Source organism: Sardina pilchardus, chromosome 2 (genome assembly GCF_963854185.1).
Source record: "Sardina pilchardus chromosome 2, fSarPil1.1, whole genome shotgun sequence".
NCBI lineage: Eukaryota > Metazoa > Chordata > Actinopteri > Clupeiformes > Clupeidae > Sardina > Sardina pilchardus.
The window spans coordinates 9,356,212-9,380,158 of NC_084995.1; the positions used below are offsets into that span (position 1 = coordinate 9,356,212).

A 23,947-nucleotide genomic window follows, 5' to 3' on the forward strand; every position below is an offset into this window, starting at 1 on the left:
TATTGATGTAGCCTATAGGGATACGTAGCCTTTATTCATAAGGAGTTATGTTGTTATTGATGTAGCCTATAGGGATACGTAGCCTTTATTCATAAGGAGTTATGTTGTTATTAATGTAGCCTATAGGAATAGCCTATATTCATAAGGAGTTATGTTGTTATTAATGTAGCCTATAGGGATACGTAGCCTTTATTCATAAGGAGTTATGTTGTTATTGATGTAGCCTATAGGAATAGCCTATATTCATAAGGAGTTATGTTGTTATTAATGTAGCCTATAGGGATACGTAGCCTTTATTCATAAGGAGTTATGTTGTTATTGATGTAGCCTATAGGAATAGCCTATATTTATAAGGAGTTATGCTGTTATTGATGTAGCCTATAGCCTATATTCATAATGTTGTTATTGATGTAGCCTATAGGAATAGCCTATATTCATAAGGACTTATGTTGTTATTGATGTAGCCTATATTCATAAGGAGTTATGTTGTTATTAATGTAGCCTATAGGGATAGTCTAAATTCATAAGGAGTTATGTTGTTATTGATGTAGCCTATAGGGATAGCCTATATTCATAAGGAGTTATGTTGTTGGCATATAGAGCGCCAGCAGTGAATGTTCAATTCTGCAGTTTACAGTCCTCTCAACACTGGACTCATTGCATCATTTGTGAGTAATTTATTTAAATCCTAGTACTCCCACATACCTGGCACTATCAGCGCACAGAGATGCTCTACAGGCACCTCTGTGCCAATGAGTAGAAAGGCTTCTGATAGACCCCATCCCCCCACTTTATTTATGTAGGCATGGTGTAGCCATTGGCCATTAGATGCTTTTCATAGTTGTCCTAGCAGAAAGCTTTAAAGGGCAGTAAATGACTTACTGGGCAAATCTACCCCAGGCTACATGTGTCGCTGAATCATCAGCTGTTATTATTTAGATAAAGATATTATTATGCATCTCGGCAAATGGTTTTGGAACAGAAGTGAGGTTTTAAAGAGTGTGTTGTTGTTGTTGTTGTTTTGCCTATGTTTTCAGCACACATTTTATTTAAAAGTTGAATGCATACAGGACCCATGCACATTTCCAGCTCTATAATGATGATTGTTCATGTACACATTATCCAGTTGCTGGCTCTGTTACTGCACGAGGAAAGACCATAAGTGAGGGCATGCAACTCTTGCAGCAGCTGTATATCAGCATTAATAGTGGTGTGTGTTTCCCTAACCTGTGTGTGTCATGGTCTTGTTTTCCCCAGGCGGAGGAAGAGCGCAGCAAAGAGAGTCTCCCACAGGAAGAGAGGTAAGATCTCATTACCCCACCTAAACTCCCCACAGATGGCCCCTCTGCTCGCTCCGTGCTCCAGCTGTTAACAGCTGATCCCCAGCCAGCCTCAGGAGCATCAGGGCTGACGCTGCTGTGGGCGAGCGCTGATCTGCAGTCAGCTGCGTGAGCGTGCACAGAAGTCTCTTTGCACCGCGTTGGTGTTGCATGTGTGAAGCATCTATGTGTTTACAGCTTTTTTTACATGAAGTCTGTGGAGAGTCTTGTGTAGGTATTCCCTGTGTGAGGACTGGAGAGGAGCGATGAATGTTAGACAGGAGAAAACATGTAAGAACACACAAGCATAGCTGAGCCCAGTGGAAGAATACCACACTGGCATGCTGTGTTGTGATTGGTGGAAAACATGCAAGACAGGTGTACGTGTTTGTTTTCTTTTCCTCTGTGGAAAAAAAAACAGGTAGGAAGGGAGTGACCAATAAAAGGTCAGAACAGTTTTAAGCTCTTAAGATTTCCTCTCCCAGTGATGCATGACACTAGGCTTTGCATGGATTCCATACATCGATAATGACATAATGTCAGTGCCACACTGGTTGAGGAGCGTACATGCATCTTTTGATAAGAGGCTGTAATATGCAGATCATTTTTGTGGTGATGAAAGGGGTTATAGATCACGTCTGTTGTAAGCTCACTGCGAGCAATTAACACAGTGTTTGGAATAGTTGTGTGACCGTTTGTGCACAATCCATGGTAGTTCTACTCCGTAGCATAGCCATGTGCTGTGGGTTGGTGTGTGTTTATGAGAGGGAAAAATCTGTGTGAGTGAGAGAGAGGGGGGCACGGAGAGGTTTACTGCACAGTTCTACATTCCAGACTAATGACTAATTTTAGAACTCCTTGAAAGAATATGGAGAGGAGGTCGGACAGGCTAGGGGAACGGTTCGCTCATAGGAAGCAGTTTTCCCATCAAACAAGGGGACTCATTCATACTTCTCTAAGTTGCCGTTCATTAGCACTTACAGGTCCTCATTAAAAGGATGTTTGGTGACTTTTTATAGTTGACATAATTTCTTTGAAGCTTTGAAAATTAGATGTTTAAAAGGTGTACAGTAGCATTCCAGTGCTGTTATAGATCAGATTTTGAAAGGCCCATTCAGTGCCCTGTTTAATGTGCAGAGGTGCAGCTGAAATACCTTTATAGATGCTGACTGAGCTGTGGATAGCATGCTCCTGAATTCCTAAAACACACTTCACGAATCATTTCAAATCTATCTTTTCAACACTGCAGTTATACATTGTCCCTACATTCTCTGTACGTTCCCATGATTCCTGGTGTTGTTATTGCTGTTGCTTTTATTTAATTATGTATTCACGGCACATTAGATAATCAGGTTGTGGACACCAGCCAGGGCTATAGCTGCCTGTTAGGAATGATATCACCAAAAGAGGTTAGGCCTGTTGTCTTCCAAGTGGAGATGAAATCTATTGTAGTATTGCAAACCCTTTTCGATTGTAGTTTTAAAACTCGGACTGTTGGTTTGCCTTGCTATTTTGGGGAATGTGTATACATTCTGTCTTTGAAGCGGTTCCCCATCTAAGGTTTACCAGACCAGTGTCACTGCAGCCACTGGTTTGCGTCAACTTATTTAAAGTGCTCTGTCAGAGGGACGTGGCGAGTGTGTTTGCCCTCGTGCGTGTGTGTGTGTCTCCTGTCCTGATGGGACACAGTGCACCTCTGTTTCGTCTGCGATGCCTTAAAAGGAATGTAGTCTCATGTTGTAAAATGTGCCTCATCACTGATCTGCATGCTCTTTGGTATTTGGTACGAAAGGTAGACAACACTCCTGTACATCAAGTCACTGACCCCATAATACCTTCGAGGTCACGAAAAGCGAGCAATTGACCAGTTGTCAGAGACTGAGGAGCCCGGCGGCAGCACGGGGCAGCAAGGCCTTTATCCCACAAGCTGGCTCATTTGGAGGTCCTCGGGGCTTGCTGTGAACTGCTTGAGTGTGTCTGAGCCGCTGTCGGGATTAGCTGGTGAGGGACGTGCTGGTGTAGAGCTGGCGGGCTCCTGAGGTCCTGCCCGCACAGGCCACGGTTATCAGCTCCTTCACTAACTGCCACCACTCCCCCTGCACTCTGAGGCTCAGGCATGGGGGGGGGGGAGTCCAGCTCCCTACACTGCTCTCTGCTCATGTCTCTAGGTGAAGACCGAAATGTAGGTTACGTGAATTGAGAATAGGGTTGCATTCATATGCACTAAAATTGAGTGTTACATTGAGGACCTTGTAGTTTGTGTTTTTGATCTGATACGAGATCGAATGACAAATAAAGTATAGAAATGGTAGTTTGTAATTAGGAGCTCATTGTGGTAGTGTGGATTAAGCAAAACCACATACTTTGTCTCTAACTACTTTTGATGTCCTCTTAAAATTTTCATATAATTTTCATGCGATACCTATACACACCTGTTGTTCCCATCCAGGCTATTATGCAAGGTGTAGTGATGACACACCTTGCAAAGTGTTCATAGGTAGACATTACAAACAGGATAAAAGATGGCATTTAGCTACCAAATCTTCATAATGCTTCTAAGTATTGTTTGTATGTCTTAACTGACCCTGCACATTCATTTGTCGCAGTGTATGGAGACGCCACTTTCACTCTTGAGAGCAACAAAAAGTAGTCTAGCCAGTTCTTAACCACTTCCGCCCTTCACACAAGCCGGGCTGAGCTTAGGCCCTCATCTCTGTCCGCCCGCCCCTGCTATCTTCTGCTAGCAGCTGTGTGCTGGGTGAACTAGCACTGGTCTTTGGTTTCTTATATGCTGGGTAGAAACAAGTGGCCCGTTCTGTGGTTAGTGAAGAAGAACTCTGGGAGTTGTGCCTAGCCAGATTAAACGGCAGGCTCAGACCATGTGTGCTTTGGTACTTTTGAAATAAAACCGCTAGAAGTTTGAGAATACAGAAGTGAAAGGAAACTTGCTGTTAGTTGGTGTGTAGGTTGTAAGAGTCTTGAGTACCGACGGGTCAGCAGTCAGCCTGTCTCTTTAAATGCTGTGCCGCTGCAAGGTTAAAAGCCTCAGTGAGTTCACACAGTGAGAACATACCATGCAGTTGAGTCTAGGCTTTGTGGCTGTTTTGGCCAGCAGCTTGCTTGCATGTTTCCAGACGTTGGTGATGGTATCTGTTCACAACCGCAAAGAGAAGAGGGGGGCATTCTTTTCTATAGGGACAGCTTAAATGTTTTATTCACAGACTCTGAGATTTGAAGCTTGACACTTTTGGAGGTCCTTGAAAATGACCTCACACATGCTGGAAACAGACTTGTCTGGCAGTTTTCAGTCCTAGTGAGTATTGTGCAGGAAATGTTTCCGAAGAGTTCAACATTAAGGCACAATTCTGAATGCCACAGAGCCTCAGAGAGATGTCGACAGTGCTGCTGACTGGCGTTTTTACAGGCCAGTTAAAAACAAACTCTCATCTGGGGCTGGAGCACACCCTCTCACACGCCCCCTACTCTCACTCACACACTAACACACCTAGGTCTTGACCAAACATATGAGGGCACTTGCGTGAGCTGCCACAGTTGGAGAACACTGCCTTACTGTGTTACCTCATTCTCCCACACACCTGAGATGCCACAGACCTCCAGCCATATGTTGTGAAACACTGCCCGCCTCTCAAATGCCATAGCCTGCTCTATAGGCTCACTTCACTGGAGACGGATTAACAGTAACCCCTTTCAAACCGCTTTGAAACATTTTGGGAAAATACTTGAAGCGAGGATCGTCGAGAAACCTGGTCAAAGTGATGTCTCTTAGTGTTTGAAGTATAGTAGAATTCACATGGTAATCATTTATTTCCATTTTAGTGCTCAAATGTCTATTGCTCTTGTTTATTACAGTTCACAAGTTCACAAACCCAGATGCTTGCTCATGCCACCAACCACTGTTTTTCTTTTGAAACGGGATATTATCGACGAGAAAGGAGTTGACCAATGAGCCCAGCCCCCGTTTCACTCTAAACTGCAGCCTGTCAATAATCATGTTAATGGAATGCCACCAGTGTGTGTGTGTGTGTGTGTGTGTGTGTGTGGGGCCGGCCTTAGAGAGGAGATATCGCCTTTGACCTCTGACCCGAGTGGTGGCACAGTGAGGGATGTGGGGTGACATGATGCAGTGTGACAGCTCAAGAATCGACTGGCACGTCCAGCGGTGGAAGAGCATCCGTGCAGCACTGCTGTTATGTAACGCCACACAATGACTTCCCTTGGACTGACCTCACATGGAGAAGAGTGCAAAGTTTACAGGCCCAACAAACAACCAGAGTTCCTCTTCCAACACTGTTTATTTATTTAGCACAAATATAAGCCAATTGTTTTTGGAGCTCACAATGGGCTTTTACAAGACAGTTTTTTTTCTTTATCTTTAAGACCTTTTTTCTTATCTATGCATCTGCACTAAGAATCTCAGAGTAGAGACTAGATAAGCCGTCTGTTTGTTATATGAATTCTAGTTTGGTATGCATGCTTGATCTGACAGACATGTTGTTTTAGGCAACTTCGCAGAGATTGTGTATTTTGTAGATAATGTGTTTAGAATGTTTGTTTGTTTTTTCCTGTGTATTTATTGTTGTGGGACAGGTGATGAGCTGTTGGTGCTCCTGCCACTGTCACTTACTGTACAGATGATGGTCATCTTCCTCATCAGGGGAAGTTGTAGTCTCTCAAAGGGGAAATGAGCAGTCACCTGTGGGTTGCGGGAGAAAGACTTTGAATATTGCTCAGTACTGGATTCATCAACAGGCAGCACTGTTTCCAGAAATACTGTAAAGTACATGTTGGTGAGCGAGTTTCTACATGCCGCTACAACCTTTTCTGCTTTCACAATGGATGCATTTCTTGAAAATGTGAACTTTTTCAATTTTCTGTGTGGTTGTGAACATGAAGGGCATCTTGCCTGATACAGCAGCATGGCCTCCCTGTTGTCTGCTGTACCTTTAAGCTAGTGGTTATTCTTTCAGAAAGCTAGCCGGTGTTAAAGCAAGCCCATACTGTACATTCCCAACATGTACTTATGTCTCGCACCAAACCTTTCTCTGCTGTAAGACATTTATCTCCCTTGAGCGCACCGCTGTTTAATCCCTTGCTCGTATAAAATGTGCTCTCCCCATCAGCTGTGGTGGGTGGACCGAGCTCTCCACTTACACTGGGCTTGGACCGGAGCCACCGCTGCTCTGTGTGTCCTTCCTCCTCTGGCCGGCTGCGGACCGGCCCGTCGCTGCAGCCGCACCAAAGCCCCGCTCGACTGCAGCGCGCGAGGCGAGGCAGGGCGGGAGCGTCCAGTCCATAAGGGAACCTGTGCGGTTGTTTGGCTCAGGCTTTGCGCGGGCAGGCCTGTCCCTCCCATGGCTCAGTGGCTGCCAAGGCTGCTGTGTGCTGCTCTGTGCTGTGTGCTGTGTGCTGTGCTGCTGTGTGCTGTGCTGCTGTGTGCTGTGTGCTGTGTGCTGTGTGCTGCTCTGTGCTGTGTGCTGTGTGCTGTGTGCTGTGTGCTGTGTGCTGTGTGCTGTGTGCTGTGTGCTGCTCTGTGCTCTGTGCTCTGTGCTGTGTGCTGCTCTGTGCTCTGTGCTGTGTGCTGTGTGCTGTGTGCTGTGTGCTGTGTGCTGTGTGCTGTGTGCTGTGTGCTGTGTGCTGTGTGCTGTGTGCTGTGTGCTGTGTGCTGTGTGCTGTGTGCTGCTCTGTGCTGTGTGCTGTGTGCTCTGTGCTCTGTGCTGTGTGCTCTGACTCAGTCCCTGCACACGCCACAGCAAAGGAGCCGTCTCAAACATGCCCCGTCACACTGTCAGCTGTGGTGCCTTCTCCCTTGTTTTTTTGTCAATGCGAAAAGCACACCCTGTACTTTGACGGCCTTCTTGATGAGGTCAGTGATAAGGAGACAGGTCCGATATCTGTGTTTGTGTGTGTGCTTTTCTTTTGATGTGGTGTTTGAGTACCAGCTCTTTGCACTTTAAGTTTGCATGTTGCTCTTGACTTTGGGTTCTCTCTCACTCGCCCCCCAAAAAAGCATGTCCTTTCTCAATTTCTGCCTGCCTGTCTCTGTCTATAGACTCCCCTATAGTACCATAGTGCAGTGAAAAGCTGGGAGATGAACCCTCCGAGTGCTAATTTTCACACCTCCTGCTGTCCTACGCCCACACATCCCTCTCTCTCTCTCTCCCTACCCGCTGCCAAGAGAGGCTCTTACTCACCCAGCCGCAAATAGCAGCTCCATTCTCTCCTGCTCTCCTGGCTCCTGGGCTGGCCTGCCGGAGTGCGCTCTCCAACTATAAACAAGTCGCTCCATGTTTCAGTGCGGTGGCCTGTGCTGTTTGAACACGCATGGCACGGGCTTCGTGAAAACCTGTCAGCAAATCTGGACTCGCTTTGTTGCAGTCTTGAATGAGAGGTAGCAGATGAACAACGATGATGAGCTATTTGTAAAGTTATTGTTGTGCATGTGGATTGATGTTCAGGCTTCAAACAGTTGACTATGTGCTGTCTTTGCTTTGGGTGCTTTTGAATCCAGGGAACCAGCTTGCCTTTCACTAGAGGAGCCGTCGACTCCCCTTGAATGCCTGTAGTACTGATACGCCCCCATTCACCTGCGGCCTCCACAGGGGTGGACCATGCCACGTTATGTCACTGGGCCACATTATGTCAACGGGGAAGTTCATGACCTGTCTTCTGTGAGCTAATAAGAGAGCGCTTACTCTCAAGAGTTCTCCTACAAAGTTGTGGTTATGGTGTGTACTGTATGTGTCTGTGTGTGAAGTGTGGCGTGCTGTAGTAATCTGCCCTCCCACCGTGTTTGCACCAAGTCAGATGAAAAAGAGCAAATCTTTGCAAATGTATCAGCAGGATATAGATAATGGTGGCTATCAGTCCCGAAAAAAGATAACAAACACCCGTGTTACTGGCATCTTGTCTGCATTTTCATAACAAGCAGAGATCATTTACTCTTCTGAGGCGGCCGAGTAATTGATGTGGCTCCACTATGAGGAATCAGCAGTGGACCATGGCCGTGAAGGGTGACATTTGTCTCGCAGAGCAGAGCACACTTCAAACAGCCCACTCATGCAGCTCCTCCTGGAGCACTAGCAAGTCGTGATTCTAATACAAAGAACAGGGAGTAGCAATTTGAAAGGAATTAACGCACATAATAAGTCTCTCCACCGATCTCTGTTCTCTGACACCTTTATTGTCCTTTTACTCTGTGGTAGCTTTTTGTCTCCCGTAGAGTGTTCTCTGTCAGTGAGTGGGACTCTAGTCTAATGAGCTGAATGGTGTTGTCAGTCATTTGAAATGGCTATTTGTAATATACATGCTTGTTATGTAAGGCCTATTAGAAGGCATTCTTGAATAACTCTCAATAAAGACCTGCTGATTGGACTGGTCAACCAGTTTCTAATCAGAAAGCTTTTAAACACTGGCGCTCATGTTCTGTTCTGCATGAGATGATCACCAGGCTGAGCAGCTCTGTGCTTAGCTTTGATAGTGTAAACATCCTTCCTCTGGCATCTCTTAAAATGGCCATCTCTGCTATCCTATTGGATGTTTTGCTAGTGCAAATTAATGCTGGATTTGAGGCAGATAAAGCCATGAGTCTGCTTTTACTTCTGCAAAGTATGTGGAGCATCTTGAACCACTTCCCTGGCTCCCTGGGCTATGGCGTTTGCCATTTTGGGTTCTATCCCATTCTTAACATTCAATGAGATCATTGTTGTTGACCCTGTCGATGGCTCACTTGCACAGCCTGGATCGGTTATTCCTTATTTCGCTCTCCCTGGCATATTTACTGTGTGCGCTGCGTCACGAACACTGTTTTACGGCTGAGGTTTTGCGAAAGCAGCTGGAGAACGAGAGGAAACAAAGGAGGGCTGTGAATTTGGGCACGCTGGTATGACTGAGGGCCCCCCTGCCTCCCCCGTGGGACTTGCGAGTTGTAGCTGCCTTCGTCGTTTTTCCAAGAGGCGAGCGAGTCGGGAGGGAGCGGAGATTTAAAAGCAGCAGGCCCGGCCCACCATGGGCACAGTGCTCGACTCGTCTGCGTGGAGCGCGAGGCGGACGTGTCATGTCCGCTGCCTGCCTTCAGACCTGTGCGGCTGGAGGGACTTTGGCAGGTGGATGGTGGTTTAAGCGGCAGCGTGACGCCGTCACCTCACTGCACACACACACACACACACACACACACACACACACACACACACACATCACAAAGGCATCGTCAGGCTTCCATCTGGGAGAGGTGCACTGACTCCACAGATGGCCTGATATGAGGTGTTCCCACTGGGGCTGTTCAAACATGTTTTAAATTAAGGCCGATTCCACCTTGGTACTATTTGGTCTGAACCCCTATGATCGAATCTACAATAGACAATCTTAACTCCAAATTACGATCCGAATTACAAGACCTTTTTTTTTTCTTTTTTCAGTGCGTCTGGAGGCTTAAGGCTAAGGCAACATCTGGCCCATCTCTAAACTCTGGTCCCCTCCGGTCAGGCGGCTGAAATGTGATAGACCCGATTAGCCGAGATCAGAGCGCAGATTACCTCCCTGGCTCTGAGCGCAGATGAGCTGTAGGAGGGGCAGCTCTGAGCACCGCAGCCACTCCCTGCAGTATTCAAATTGCCCTCCGCTTCCTGTTTTCTACCATAGCAGGAAATAACCACCCCACGCCATTAGAACCATCTTTCTGTTCTTTTTCTCATTTCTCTGTGATCTCGGAGCAGAGCGGCTTTTAAGCTTTAGGCAAGCTGCCTGCAGGGCACACGAGAAGAGACATTCTTCAGGGTTTAAGAGCTAATATAGAGTGGGAGATGGGAGCGGTAGATATTTATAGTTGGATTCATATGTAGCGTGTTGTTATTATCTAAGAGATGGTTTGACACTAGTGGCATTGCATGTGAAGCTAAGAACTTGTTGAATTGAGATACAGTATATAAAACATGCATACATATGAGAAATCAGCATCAAGCAATGTAGTGCAAGTATTGTCCTGTGCTGTGTGTCACTAATTCTATGGAAAGGGAAGCACCTTTCCATTGAATGATGACTCCGATGACTTTTTATTTTTGCATGTTCAGCAAGTTGAAAAATTCCAGTTATTAGCCTGAGGAGGTAGAGAGTTGCTCTGACATGCCCTCTGTGCGTTTTGTGCCTGGGAAATTATGCAATGCTAACGCTGCCCTGAGCAGGCAACTGTAACAATAATACATAGCATGCTAGTCACAGCATGAGAACTGATGTCCTCTGTCTAGTGAGAGCCTAAATGCTGAGAGAGGTAGGAATTTCCGATGTAATTGAGATGCATGCTTGTGCAACACGGTTAGGTTCTTACTGGAAACGCTATTGCCCAGTTCAAGCACTAAGTTAAAATTATGAAAAGGAAGTTAGTTGTATTGTTGGGTTTGTGCAGTGGCAAGCAGTTTCTAGAGTCTTAACATGGTGCTGTCACGTGACAGTTATGGTTTCCTTCTCTGATATGCAGTATCGGTTTCAAGAGACTGATTGAACAGAAAGTGTCATTTAATCTTTCATAACCCCTCATGGAACATTAAACTCACGGTTTTAAAGGATGGTCGACTTCTCAAGCAGCTTTTTCCCAACGGGTTGTTGTAACTGAGAGCTTGTGACATTTGGTTGACACAGCATGCCAGTGCTGAGGTAATTCACCAAGTTATTTCTGAAAGATGCCAGGGATGAGTGCATGCTTAAATATGACCTTTCCTAGATCGACGTGCCTTCTGCAGATGAATTCTTTGTTAACAAAAAATCAGTTGAAGAAATAAATGACTTCACTGCGTGAAAGCCAAGTACATTTTCCTGGCCAGATTCACCTGGCTAATCAGACTGACACATTAGAAAACTCTAGAGTAGGTGTGACCTTGCTGTGAAAGCCATAGTGGGATCTGTGTGTGTGTGTGTGTGCGCGCATGTGTGTGCGCACACTCCAGCATCGATGTTAATGAAAGATGAAAGGATGAGGGATTGGGCTTCATACTGTCCAGCTCCGACTCTCTGGCTGGGTGTGAGTCACAGGGCTGCCCTTGCCTCTGTGTCCCAGTGGTGACCGAACGGGGAGGGTCCAGCACTAATCCATCAGGCTGCCAGCGTCGGGGCATCCATAACCCACTTTGCCTGTGGTCGCTGCAGATGACATGGTTGGGATGTGAACTTTTCCACTGCCGGAAAACTGATCCCCATCGTTTCAGACTCTGCTATTTGTCAGGCGGCCTGTGCCTGTCCGGTCACGACGGGCACTGGAAGGCCTACCTGACCTCACGCTCACTGTGGTCAACGGCAGGAATTCCCTCCACTGCACAACTCTGTGCTGCGTTTGTTAAAGGAACACATATTAAACTGCGTTTGTTAAAGGAACACATATTAAACTACGTTATTCCCTTAACTAAGATAATAATAAATAATAATAATACATTTTATTTTTAAAGCGCCTTTCAAGACACCCAAGGTCGCCTCACAAAATGAAATTCAAAATACAGGCAATTAGCCTACAAACACAAAATAGCCAGGTGCCAGACAGAGCGGCGTATTCGCACAGCGTTCCTGTAGGCACCATAGGGGTAGACACAGACATCAAGACGTAGACAGACAAACACAACAAACAAGTCAAGTCCATGGACGATACTAACATGGTAGTAACATGAACAAGATGAGTTGACCTCTCGCGTTTCAGTGCGTGCACTCAAAGCCTCTGGCACGCGGCGCTACTTTGATAGCACTTAGCTAGCCCAGTTCATTTTCTCGGATCCAAACAGAGATGAAGTTAGAAGCGACGAAACATCTCAACGTTTTCCCTAAAATACAGTTACACGACTAAGCATGGCGCAAAATGAGTCAAAATAAAATATGGCGCTTTTCTAAGCGAGTAAGAAGGATGACTATAATGTGTGGTGGAATAGCACATGGGAGCACTTCGACTCGGCGCAGTAAAAAAATCCAGTAAAAAATCCAAGCGTGATGATATTACTGCGCCAAGTCGAAGTGCTCCCAAGTGTTATTACGCCATACAGTATAGTTATTCTTCTTACTCGCTTATTAAAGCACCACGTTTTATTTTGTCTCACCATACTTGGTCGTGTGACTGTATTTTAATAGGGAAAACGTGGAGGTGTTTCGTCGATTCTAAAGAGCCTTTGAGTGTACGCATTGAAACGCGAGAGGTATGCAGCAACTCGTCTAGGGAATGATGTAGTTTGATATGAAAAAACGGTGGAGTGTTCCTTTAAAGGTGGCCACCCTGACATGTTTTCCAGTTCATTCCGTTTTGCACATTGACCTGCGTGTCATTGGGCATGTTCATGACCCTGTGCTGGATGTGGTGTAGACACAGAACTGCAACACCGTCTCTGCACGACTGGGAATCTCTCACCACCAGAGCTTTTGCTTTAGTCCTTTTCTTTACCGCTGGACTGGACTGACCAGTGCTCTGTCTGGTCTTGCCCATCTGCTGGTGTTGTAACCATGGATCCCAAGCTATGTGGGCTTTGGCTGTCAAGGCTACCAGCTGTTGAAAGTCTGGACAAGTCTTTGACAGTCTGTGGTGGTTAAGGATAGCAGCACTATGCTGAGATCTCTCTCCACATTCAGTTCTCTCATGGTTCAGTTGAAATGATAACAGTGGCCAATAAAACCATCCATGCTCGATTCTAAGTGCCAGAGCGCGTGATGTGGCTGTGGAGGTTGGAGCCCGTGAGGTGATGTTTTTCTGTAGGGACTGCAGAATTGCACACACTGTCCCCTTAATCCTCCCAGAGAAGCAGGACACTAGCAAGAGCTCTTTTTTCACCTCCAAGGTGTTGACCAGTCTTATCGGCCTCCCATTGACAGAACAGCTGCAGTAACCTTCTGTCAACAGAGCCTGGGAGAGAAGGAAACACACACACACACACACACACACACACACACACACACACACACAGACAGACATACACACTCTCGGTTACTCAGGATGGGTATGCCTCTCTATCAATAAAAGCTGCAGCTGCTGCTCCCACATGACTACTGCTTTGGCAGTAGCTAAAACGTACACACACACACACACACACACACACACACACACACACACACACACACATTTATTGTTATTGCTCTTCAACTTGATCTTGTGATCCCAAATTCTCAAGTTAACTGAAAGCTGTTGCAGTCTAGCATCCTGTATAAGCCACAATTGTCACAGCAGTCTTGCAAACCAAGAAACAAAAATATTACATCAGTTACGTGGATTTCTTTAGCTAAAGCTGTAAAATCAATAAAGAAACTAAGGTAGCCGTTTTAGATTGAAGTGGAATGTCCAAATTCTACCCATCTCTTCACCAACCTTGGTCTGTCCGTGCGTGGGGGTGGAATGGATTTGGCAACCCAATTAATTTGGACTGTGTCGACATATGGGATATTTCCCCCATTGACCTGTGTTATTCAGTGTTATTGAAGTGTCCCTCTGAACCTTGATGTGCATGGTGCCTTGATACAGACGGGCCTCAAGAATGCGAGGCTCACTAACTCGGTGGCAAAACTGGTAGCAAATAGGCTTGGTGTTCAGTTGGCCTTTGCTCAAGACTTTTATCCATTTACACAACCTGATGCTGAGGTCATGCTGTAAGTTCTGTAGCGATCGCCGCAGTCTTATCAGTGTACAGGTGAAGCAGGAGACTTTGTGTTTCTGGTCATAGTCCAGCAGGCGAGGAGGCTCGGCAGAGCGCCTGTGTTACACCCTGCAACATCTGACTCATTCTTCCATTGATAGTTTTCATTGCTGACTAATTCCCTCATGTAAAGCAATCCCATTTTAACCATGCACAAAATACATACAATGCTATTAGCATTATAGCAGGAAATATAGATGTTCATGGGTTTTGGGTTCCAGGATCAGGCCCGACCACTTTTTTTGTTCAGAGTGTTCAGAGTGAAGTAGGAATTCATGAGTGATTACTGATCTCTTATGGAATATAAACAGAAATAATTGTCAACTCACTGACTGTCTGTTTCTCTCCCCCTTCCCTTTCTTTCTCTCTTTCTCTCGGACAGCTCTTCGTTTTATGGGCGGGAGAGTGGAAGACCACTCCGATTCCAGCCTCCAACTCTAGAGTTTGGGACACAGTAAGTGATGCTTGCCGTCTTGTTCTCATAAACCCTCCAAAGTCGGAATGCTGTAATACAGTATTTGGCTAGGTGCACCACCAGGATTGTTTGGGATTTCCTTCAAATGATAAGGCCCTTATACTGTTCAGACGTTTCAGACAAACCAAAAAGTTGTTACTAGTTAATTATGACAAATACATTTGACATTATGCCATTGTCATATGCCATTGTTTGCTTTGCATTATGACTGATGAGGTGTTAAAACAAGCGTCATGTGTTTGTGGTGATGTGTGGAACACTGAAACCGATTGGCTGCACAGAACGGGGCTCTTTAGAGCACGCCTGACAGCAGATGGAATGGCCAAATATGGCAGTCTGTCTTTTCTCATGGGCTGTGTGGAGAGGATCAGGGAGAGGTTACGAACTCTGCTGTTTTCCTGTGGGCTCCAAAAACAACCAGAATAGCAGGAGCTCTGTTGGACTTGGATGACAGTCTGTTACTACGCACCGCTTGTGTTCAGAAGCATTGACATGACGCACACAGTTGGTTTTGTTTGGTGAATTTTGCTCAATCCCATGCTCTCTGCATAAAGACGTGGTAGTGAAAGTCTGTAAAAGATTAATTAAAAGGTGTGGTTGATTATGAAGGTCCCATTTTTCAACGATACGGTCACTACTTTCCCTCCTACTTTGTGAAAGAATAGTATGACGCATGAACCTGCCACTATAGTGCAAATATTCTCCTTTAGTCATGAACTACTGTAGATAGTGGGCCGTTAGCTTCCTGGCTAGCTGCAAATGTTAAATCAATCATTGTGATGATTAACACAATGTCCAATGAATCTACTGGCTAGGCTGACCACTGATGGTCACAAATGCAGCAGCAGCCATTTTCACTGCTGCTTGGCCTAAAATAGGACATTCTCAACAGGACCTTAACAATTTGGGCTGCACTCTTTCAAATGATTGCCATGTGAGATTGTTCCAAGTGGCTCTGGACTGGTGGTAACAGGAGGCTATTCTTAAAGGAGTGACCCAAACCAGTGCTGGATTGGCTGAGGACTCGGAGCCATCAGAGGCCCGTGCAGAGGGCCCTTTACTCTCCCCCTGCCCCACCTGGAGCTGCAAATCTGGTCTCTTACAGACTGCACAGTCCTGTTTTGGAGCTCACCACTTTCACTCTCTCTCTCTCTCACTCACACACTCTCACTCTCTCTCTCTCTCTCTCTCTGTCTCTCTCTCTCTCTCTCTGTCTCTCTCTCTCACTCTCTCTGTCTCTCTCGCTCTCTCTCTCTCTCTCTGCGTTTCCACCCTTAGCCAGCACAGAGAACAAACAGGCCTTTATTTACCTTATCTTCTAATTACATCAGTTTGTTTGTCCTCACAGCCACATGCTCCTGCCTGTTTACCAGCTTGGGGGGGGGGGGGGGGGGTCAGCCATACTTACTTACCTCTGGTTAAAATAAAAATAAAAAAAGAGATCACCCAGAGAAAGTCCTGTTCTTGCCCAAAAGTAGGTTTTGGGATTTTGCCTGCCTTGTGTGTGCGGCTCGGCCGGATGGCCATTGCCTATAGTATACACACATGGAGGCTGACCCCGCTGAGCCGCCAGCCACCGGGCCATTGGAGCGTGTTCCTGAGCTCAGAATCTGATACGGGCCGCGGGCACTTTTACAGCGAGTGCCTCTCGCGGTGACATTCATGCACCTCTTTGACATTGATGGCTTCCCTTTGACCTCCACCACATCAAAAAAGTTAAAGAGCCAGGCTGCTAATGGTGAACCCGCACCTAAATGTCAGCCGGCCGGCTTTTTTTAGCACCTTGTGCTTTGTTGTGCGGGGCGGCCCGAGTGTGCTGCGTGACATTTGTTTCCTTTCATGTTGTGGCGCTGGGGTCTCTGGTCAGAGCGCACACCCACGGCCTTCCTCTGGGCCACTGCACGCAGGGCTATTTCGAGGGGAGAGTTGCTAAGAGCGAACAGGTTACGTGAAGTGTGGTCACATCACTGAAGCCTCTCGCATACCTCTTTTGAAGAGGCTATGTGAGCCGGTCCTTGCAGCATGCAGCTGGTAATTACGCTACTCTGTGCTGCGGGCTGATGATTCCTCTCCGGGAGGTGTTACATTTACGTGGCGATGCCAGTGTGATATCCACTCGTCACGTTCACTGGCTTAGAATCTGTCTCTAAGATGGAGTAGATTTGAAGTGTGTGGATTTTTCAGAGGTGTTTTAGTGTGCCTAAACCGCTAGATAATGCCTCTCATTGTAGCCTTTCCCTTTCCCTATGTGTTCCTGCAGGCCGCTGGGGCTGCCAAGAGCTGAAACTGTATACATACACAACCCCAGCCCGGAGCTGCCTCTGACTCTGTTGTCAATATTTACATCTAGTAGACATTTTCACATGCCTTCCTTCCATCAAAGGGTAAGTATGTGCCTGGCCTGCCTGGCTGTGTCTCACTTGCACAGCCCGAGCGCTCTCTCCCCCTCCCCCTCTTCCACTTCTCTTTTTGCTGCTCAGTAGCGTCTATCTGACTTTCACCAACTTCCTCCTTTCATTTTCACTCTCTGTCTTCTGTCCTCTTCCTGTCACAAAACAGCAGAACTAAACTGATCATAACCTCTGACGCTGGCCGTTCTTTTTTTAAACTGCAACAGTGTTGCAGGCCATTTTGAAAATAATGTGCCGGCGCCGCTTAATATAGTCTCCCCACAGCAATGGACTGCCTGGAACAGTGCATTCTCTTCTTTTAAAGCATGCTACACTCTACACTGTATCTTGATGTAATTGAAATGATCTAGAATCTATTTTCCTTTTCATGGTGTTTGTAATGTGATTAGTCATGTGATCCTCTCCCCTCTCTCTCTCTCTCTCTCTCTCTCTCTCTCTCTCTCTCTCTCTCTCTCTCTCTCTCTCGACAGGTGATTCCACCCCGAGGGAAGACTTCATTTAAACTAATTTTCCTTCCGACAGAGGAGGGAAATGTAGAGAATTCCTTATTTATTAATACATCTACCCACGGGGTCTTATCATACCAGGTGAATTGCCATCTCCTTTACTAGCCATACAGCAGTCCTGCACCCCCCCCCCCCCCCCCCACCCCCAGTATAGCCCGTATTGGAGGCCTGGTAGTGAGAACACTCTGATGTTCCGTTTCAGGTTTTTGGTGTTGGAGTCCCGTGGGGCTCTCGACGAGATGAGCACCTAAGAAATAGTGTGCTAATATCCCCTCATATAAAGAGCATTAAGCTGACACAGACTCAGGTAAGACTGAAGCCCCTCTCATCACAATGGCAGAGCTTTTAAATCCACCCACCGCCACACACACACACACACACACACACACACACTCATATTCACACATTAACAGCCCTTAGGCAGTGACGCATACCACTGACTCTATTATCGCCACTGATACACGCATGCACACACAAACACGTTCAAGCTCATTTACATATTTGACATGAAAGAAAGGGGAAATGAGGTTCTCCAACATGCGTGAAACACTTACCTACACGTTTTATACACGCATACACACGCACATTCACTCACGCTCACATTCACACACTCACATTCACACTCCCACATGCCACTTCTACACATGCCAAACACATACACGTCTTATACATGTCAACACACACACACACACACACACACACACACACACACACACACACACACACTCTAGTCTAGTGAATGTGTAAATGAGGCTAGCTGGTGGTGATGCACTTCCCCGACAGGAAGTGAGTGGAGGTTGCTAAATGTCAGCCGTTTGAGGCAAGCTGCAGAGCTATATATCGCGTTGCCTCATCATCTCCAGAACAGAATGTACAGTACAGTACGCATGGCTGTGTTGCTGTGCTGCCGCTGCCGTGGCTACTGATAGAGAACAAGCCAGAAGCCCATTGCCACACCCACAGCCAGGACACATGAACTCACCTTCAGGGGCTGAGAGGAGAATTTAGCATAATTCAAGTGAAAGGATCTAATGTTGCTATTTTTAGAGCGATAATATCAACTGACGGCAGCGTTTGCACTTTTGCGCGTTGTGGTTAGGCTTCACTGAGCTTGTGTGCGCATAGACGGGTTTAAATATAGATGCCCCCCCCCCCCAACCCCATTTGAAATTGCACTTTTTGCATTGTTTGAAAGAGATCAGTGCTATGACAACAGCAGCTTTTGAGCTCTTGTGCTGCTGGAGCTGGGCTGACGCAGGCACACAGATACCCATCTGGCCAGACGTTCTAGAGCAACAGCACTGGTGGAAACTGTGTAAATATTTGCCACATATCCCTAATCCCATGTAGCCTGCCGAGAGTGAGGGGAAGGATCCCCTACCTGTGTTTATCCAGTCTCAACTCGGACCATAATCATTTGGATAATAAGTCGAATTAAGTCCATATTAAGGCTTTGCGTTGACAGACATGGGGTTTAGTGTAATGCCCGAACTTAATTTCACATGGCTATGCCTGTGTAAATATGCCCTTCTTTTTACTGACATTGGTTCATATTCAAGCAGTTAAAGGAACAGTATGTAGGATTTTGGTCAAAACTGGTACTGCAATCACTTTCAAAATATTGTAGAGTGGTGTATCCCCTCCCCCTTCCCACTGAGTCGAAGTTGGCAACCCAGATGCCAAAACACTACTGACTTCATGATTAGTAGATAGGTAGAGGGTGGCGCATCAGGCCAAAACACACAATATGTAAACATCAACATCAGTTGAGGGCTGCAACTTCACTTTTTAAATGCCAATATCCTGGCCGGACTACTGTTGCCAGTGATATAAGTATTTGAAATGAGCATGATTTCTTGATGTCTAGTGACATATCAGGGCCATTTTATGATTAATTTAAGTAAATTTCTTCCATACGGTTCCTTTAAACTAATTTTTCTTAGGCCATGACAAAAAAAAAAGTAAGTACCATTACTGATTACAAGGGAAGTGGCTCACGGTCTCCCTCTAGTTCCGTATGCTGGGGAACGTGTCCTCTACGACGGCCCTGGTGGCCAAAGGCTTGACCAGCCCTGGAAATGAAATTCTGAGAAGGCTTAGTGTGTCCCAGCTCGACGTGTTGTGTTGTTGCGTTCTGTTCTGTTCTGGAATAATCAGAAAGAGCCAGTGATCTCACGGGGGAAGCTTGCTCCCTGTGTGAGCCAAAGAGAACCGTCACTTTTGTTCCAGTTCTACTTTTGGTTCCATGACTTCTCTTCAGAGAATATTCAAATGAGGCGTGCACTAAGGCCTTTGTTCCATATTTGGGAGCTTGTATCAGTCAACAGTAGGCAGCAGTAGATTGACGTGCATTGCGTGATTGGTCGAACATTTTAAGTTTTTCTGGCTAAAAGCTTGACAAACAATTAACAGAATGATGGGCTACTAGGTTTGTCGTTATTGTTTTAATGGTGCCTCTTTAGCCAAAGGAAAGCTTTGTGTGCTGTGTTAAAAATCATCCACAGAGTAGCGGTATCAGTAGTAGTTTGTAGTTTATTTATTCATTCATACATAGCTACCAGCTACCATTCACAGTGTAGTGTTGTCAGCTATCCTCGCATTTTGTTGAAATGGTGAACTCCCTTTGCATATCCCAAACCTTAATACTGCAGTGTACTGGTAAGGGAGACCCCTACCTGTGGGATGGTATCACTGATCTGATTCATGTGCTTTTGGTTTTCTCTCCCCTCCCAGGAAGAGGCCTCGAATATAACCATCCTGGGACTTCTGCTGCACTGCAGCTTGCCTAAAAATGTGTACAGCCATCCTCAGGTACTGTATCTGATCAATGTCACCATGTATCTTGAAGTGCTTTTCAAAATCATTTCACAATGCACACTTTCTGCCCTTTATTGTCAATTTCAGAATGAAGCTAGAAAATTCTAGACTATATCTGAACAAAATGTGGAATGTGGGTATTTCAGACGGACATTATGTAAATGAACAACGTGAAGAACATGCAGAAATTGTGTTGATGTGCGTCAGTGTCGTTCACACATACAGTAATGTCTGCATAATGTCCGCCTGTAAGCATCATATCTGAGTCACCCAAAAGGCCAGGCATCTGTTTCACAAAGATCCGCATATAGTGTAGTGTGTGGAGGACAAGTCTGAAAACAGTGATAGTAAGTCATGAGATCGAGATGGTCACACCAGAACGATGTGTCGTCCGTCTTTTCCCATGATCAGATCTCCTGTCTTTTGGTGTGACACATGTCATCACTGTGCGTGAGACTGTCAGCGGTCGCCTCAAGTGTCACAGGCCTCATGCATGTGTTTCCGGATCATAGATTTCACAAGAGCTGTGCGGAGTGTTGCGTACGAGGAAGGGAAGTGTCCCGTGTAATGCTAATCCCGTAAAGTCATTCTGACTTGTGTAATTGCACCGATGGACTCAGCGCTGCATTCACACGGAGGCTCTAAGTCACAGCTGAGTCTGCGGGCAGGCCAGACAGGTTAGCGGCAGGCTTTACGCTGCCGGGGCGTGATCCGTCACTGCTGCTCAGGGTGTCAAGTCAGGGATCGACGGCGAAGACCGAGAGAGAGAGCAGCCGGTGGAGCTGGAATGACCTGACCGGCTAAGGTCACCCCGGCTTCCTCTGGGCGCTCTGACTTCTGTCAGTCAGGCCTGTCATTAGCTCGTGCGCTCACACCCACACGTCTGTTTACACACATAGTCATTTGACGGCTCATCCTGGAAACCCCTGACTGTGGAATTTCTGACACTGGCACCCACTATTTTGGAGCGAACGTGGCGCACACAAACAGGATGCCGAGCGTCGCAGCTTATTTTGGTAGTAACGATCATGTGCGTAGCCTGATGACAAGGCCGATAATGACCTGGCCGGAAATGCATGTGTTTTTGTTTCTTTTCACCAGGGCTCTTGTTTTGTGGCTGAGGAGGAGGGGATGTTCTCGCTGCTGATCAGCCTGTCGGAGCGAGGGGAGCAGCAGGCCCACCTGGACAAGCTGAAGCCCTACGTCATCGAGAACCTCATGGTGCTCCTCCTCATCCCTGCGCCCAGCACCACCACTGCAGGTACAGTACTCCCTCCCCCACGCCGGGGCGACAACGGGGCGAGTTTGCATACTGTGTGCTGGCAGAAACAACAGGCGGCTCGAGTGCAGTCCCATGTATTTGCACCCTCACATTAAAGCTCTCCTCCAGGCATTACAGTGAATCAAGATGTGATGATGTTGTGCCCGAGACGGTAGGTTCATTAATGAACAGCATGGATGCTTGTGGCCTGGAGTGTCATTTTATCCTAGCTGCTAATAAATTGCTGCAAAGCAGCAGGGAAATAAGCCCAGCCTGTTGTGCAGCAGTGCTCACCGGTGTGGAACAGCACCAACAGAGCGACTGTGTATTCATATTAGAATGTAGCAGTGGTTAGTGTGAGTTGGTGAACTAGCGTTAGGCTAGTGTAAGTGAACCCGCCGTGTGAACTGTGCTCACAGCAGGGTCTCTGTGTCCTGCTCTCCCCCGAGCCTCTGGAGGAGACGGCAGAAAGGGGCCAGACAGGCGCTCGCTCACCTGCAGCCTGGCTGTGCTGCATTAGCTGACAGCTCAGCAGTTCTCCTGGCAGGACCACTGCAATGCTGCACTCCCCGCTAGTCCAGTCCAGCTGCGCTGAACGCTGAGCGCTGAGCGGAGCGGAGCGGAGCAGGAGCCCTGCGACTGGGCCTCCCACGGTCCGCCTCCTGCCCGGCGCCTCTGCCTCGCCGGCAGGCCCAACCAGCGCTGGCCCTGCCCTGCCCTGCCCAGCCGGGATGATGTCATCCCACTTACTGTAGACTGTAAAAACAGGAGTCCGATGACTCAGGCACATTTGCGTCTCTGCTAATGTATGCGAGCGCATATCAGATAGAACAAAGAAATACACCACAGCCATCCGTTCTCCGTTTTATGGGCTCAACTTAATCAACTTCATAGCTCTTCTAACTTCTCTGTTGCAATATGTCTTAATGTTCCATGAAGTATACTTAAGGCATTTCTCCACTACACTCATATCTTTGTCGGGGCTGCTTGTCTATGTTTGTTTTGCTGTATTGCCGGAGTGTCTGAAATGGGGGCCTCCCCATGCATCACTTCTTTGGCAAAGGCACATAAAAATGTTGTGATGTCAGAAAGTGCTACGTGTTCCGACACGTTGATATGAGGGGAGTTGTTTTAGGTAGGGGAGTGTGCCATCTATGGGCGACAGAAAGTATTGCATCTCCACTGTAGTTCTCCAGTGTTGACCAGAGTGTACTGTAATTAAAGCTGTAATTTAGTTTCTCATCTCTGTTCTTTACAGCTCCCAGAATAGATGTTTATATGCTGAATGCAGGAACAAAAAAGCTGTTTGTCAAGGTAGGTGACTATATATGTGAGATGATTAATGGCCCAAGGATGAGAATTGTAATTACGTTAAGTGTTTGTTTTATGTTTTCCTTGTGTAGTGAATCGTCAGAACATGCTATAACATATCTGTTTTTGTTTCCCTACAGGATATCCAGCTCTTATCAAAAATAGGAAGTGCTCTTGAGTTCAACCAAGTTCTACTGAGGACCTCTGCAACCAACTTCACTCATGTATCCTCACTGTCTTGTAAAAGTGAGGGATTTTACTTGATGATTGCTTTACACTAGTTTCAGTTGCCTCTTGAGAAATCCTTTCAGAAATGGCCCCAGGTGTGTTGGCCGTGCTGGCCCTAATCTCCTTGTCCTTTGCTCTGCGTTCAGGTTCCACTGTGGCTCCAAGCAGAACGTGCTCCAGCCAGATCAACTTGCAGCTCCTGGGCAACGCCTCCATCAGGGGTCTACCGCACACACACGGGTCAGTCTCCGCTCAAAACAGGGGTCTACCGCGCACACACACGGGTCAGTCTCCGCTCAAAACAGGGGTCTACCGCACACACGCAGGTCAGTCTCCGCTCAAAATAGGGGTCTACCGCACACACACACAGGTCAGTCTCCGCTCAAAACAGGGGTCTACCGCGCACACACACGGGTCAGTCTCCGCTCAAAACAGGGGTCTACCACACACACACAGGTCAGTCTCCGCTCAAAACAGGGGTCTACCTCACACACACAGGTCAGTCTCCGCTCAAAACAGGGGTCTACCTCACACACACAGGTCAGTCTCCGCTCAAAACAGGGGTCTACCTAACCTCGCACACACAGGTCAGTCTCCGCTCAAAACAGGGGTCTACCTAACCTCACACACACAGGTCAGTCTCCGCTCAAAACAGGGGTCTACCTAACCTCACACACACAGGTCAGTCTCCGCTCAAAACAGGGGTCTACCTAACCTCACACACACAGGTCAGTCTCCGCTCAAAACAGGGGTCTACCTAACCTCAGTCCCCGCTCAAAACAGGGGTCTACCTAACCTCACACACACAGGTAAGTCTCCGTTGCATCTCCCTTTGGACATCACCGCTTCACTTCAGTGCAGTTTATGAATTTCACGGGAGTATAGTGGAAAAAATGTCTAATATAATTATCTCTTTCCTTTCTCTTTCTTTTTTCTATATCTCTCTTTCTCCCT

General features: G+C 46.8%; 1 protein-coding gene across 1 annotated transcript in view; it reads left to right on the forward strand.

The window, feature by feature from the left end:
- tmem131l (transmembrane 131 like) overlaps positions 1 to 23,947 on the forward strand; it is a 37,732-nt gene that overhangs the window by 2,879 nt on the left and 10,906 nt on the right. Inside the window, exons 3-12 of the mRNA XM_062517610.1 lie at positions 1,258 to 1,301; positions 14,367 to 14,438; positions 16,720 to 16,843; positions 17,341 to 17,457; positions 17,579 to 17,683; positions 20,110 to 20,187; positions 21,295 to 21,454; positions 22,713 to 22,768; positions 22,906 to 23,011; positions 23,140 to 23,233. Coding sequence (XP_062373594.1) covers positions 1,258 to 1,301; positions 14,367 to 14,438; positions 16,720 to 16,843; positions 17,341 to 17,457; positions 17,579 to 17,683; positions 20,110 to 20,187; positions 21,295 to 21,454; positions 22,713 to 22,768; positions 22,906 to 23,011; positions 23,140 to 23,233 — 956 coding nt within the window. The remainder of the gene's footprint in view (positions 1 to 1,257; positions 1,302 to 14,366; positions 14,439 to 16,719; positions 16,844 to 17,340; positions 17,458 to 17,578; positions 17,684 to 20,109; positions 20,188 to 21,294; positions 21,455 to 22,712; positions 22,769 to 22,905; positions 23,012 to 23,139; positions 23,234 to 23,947) is intronic.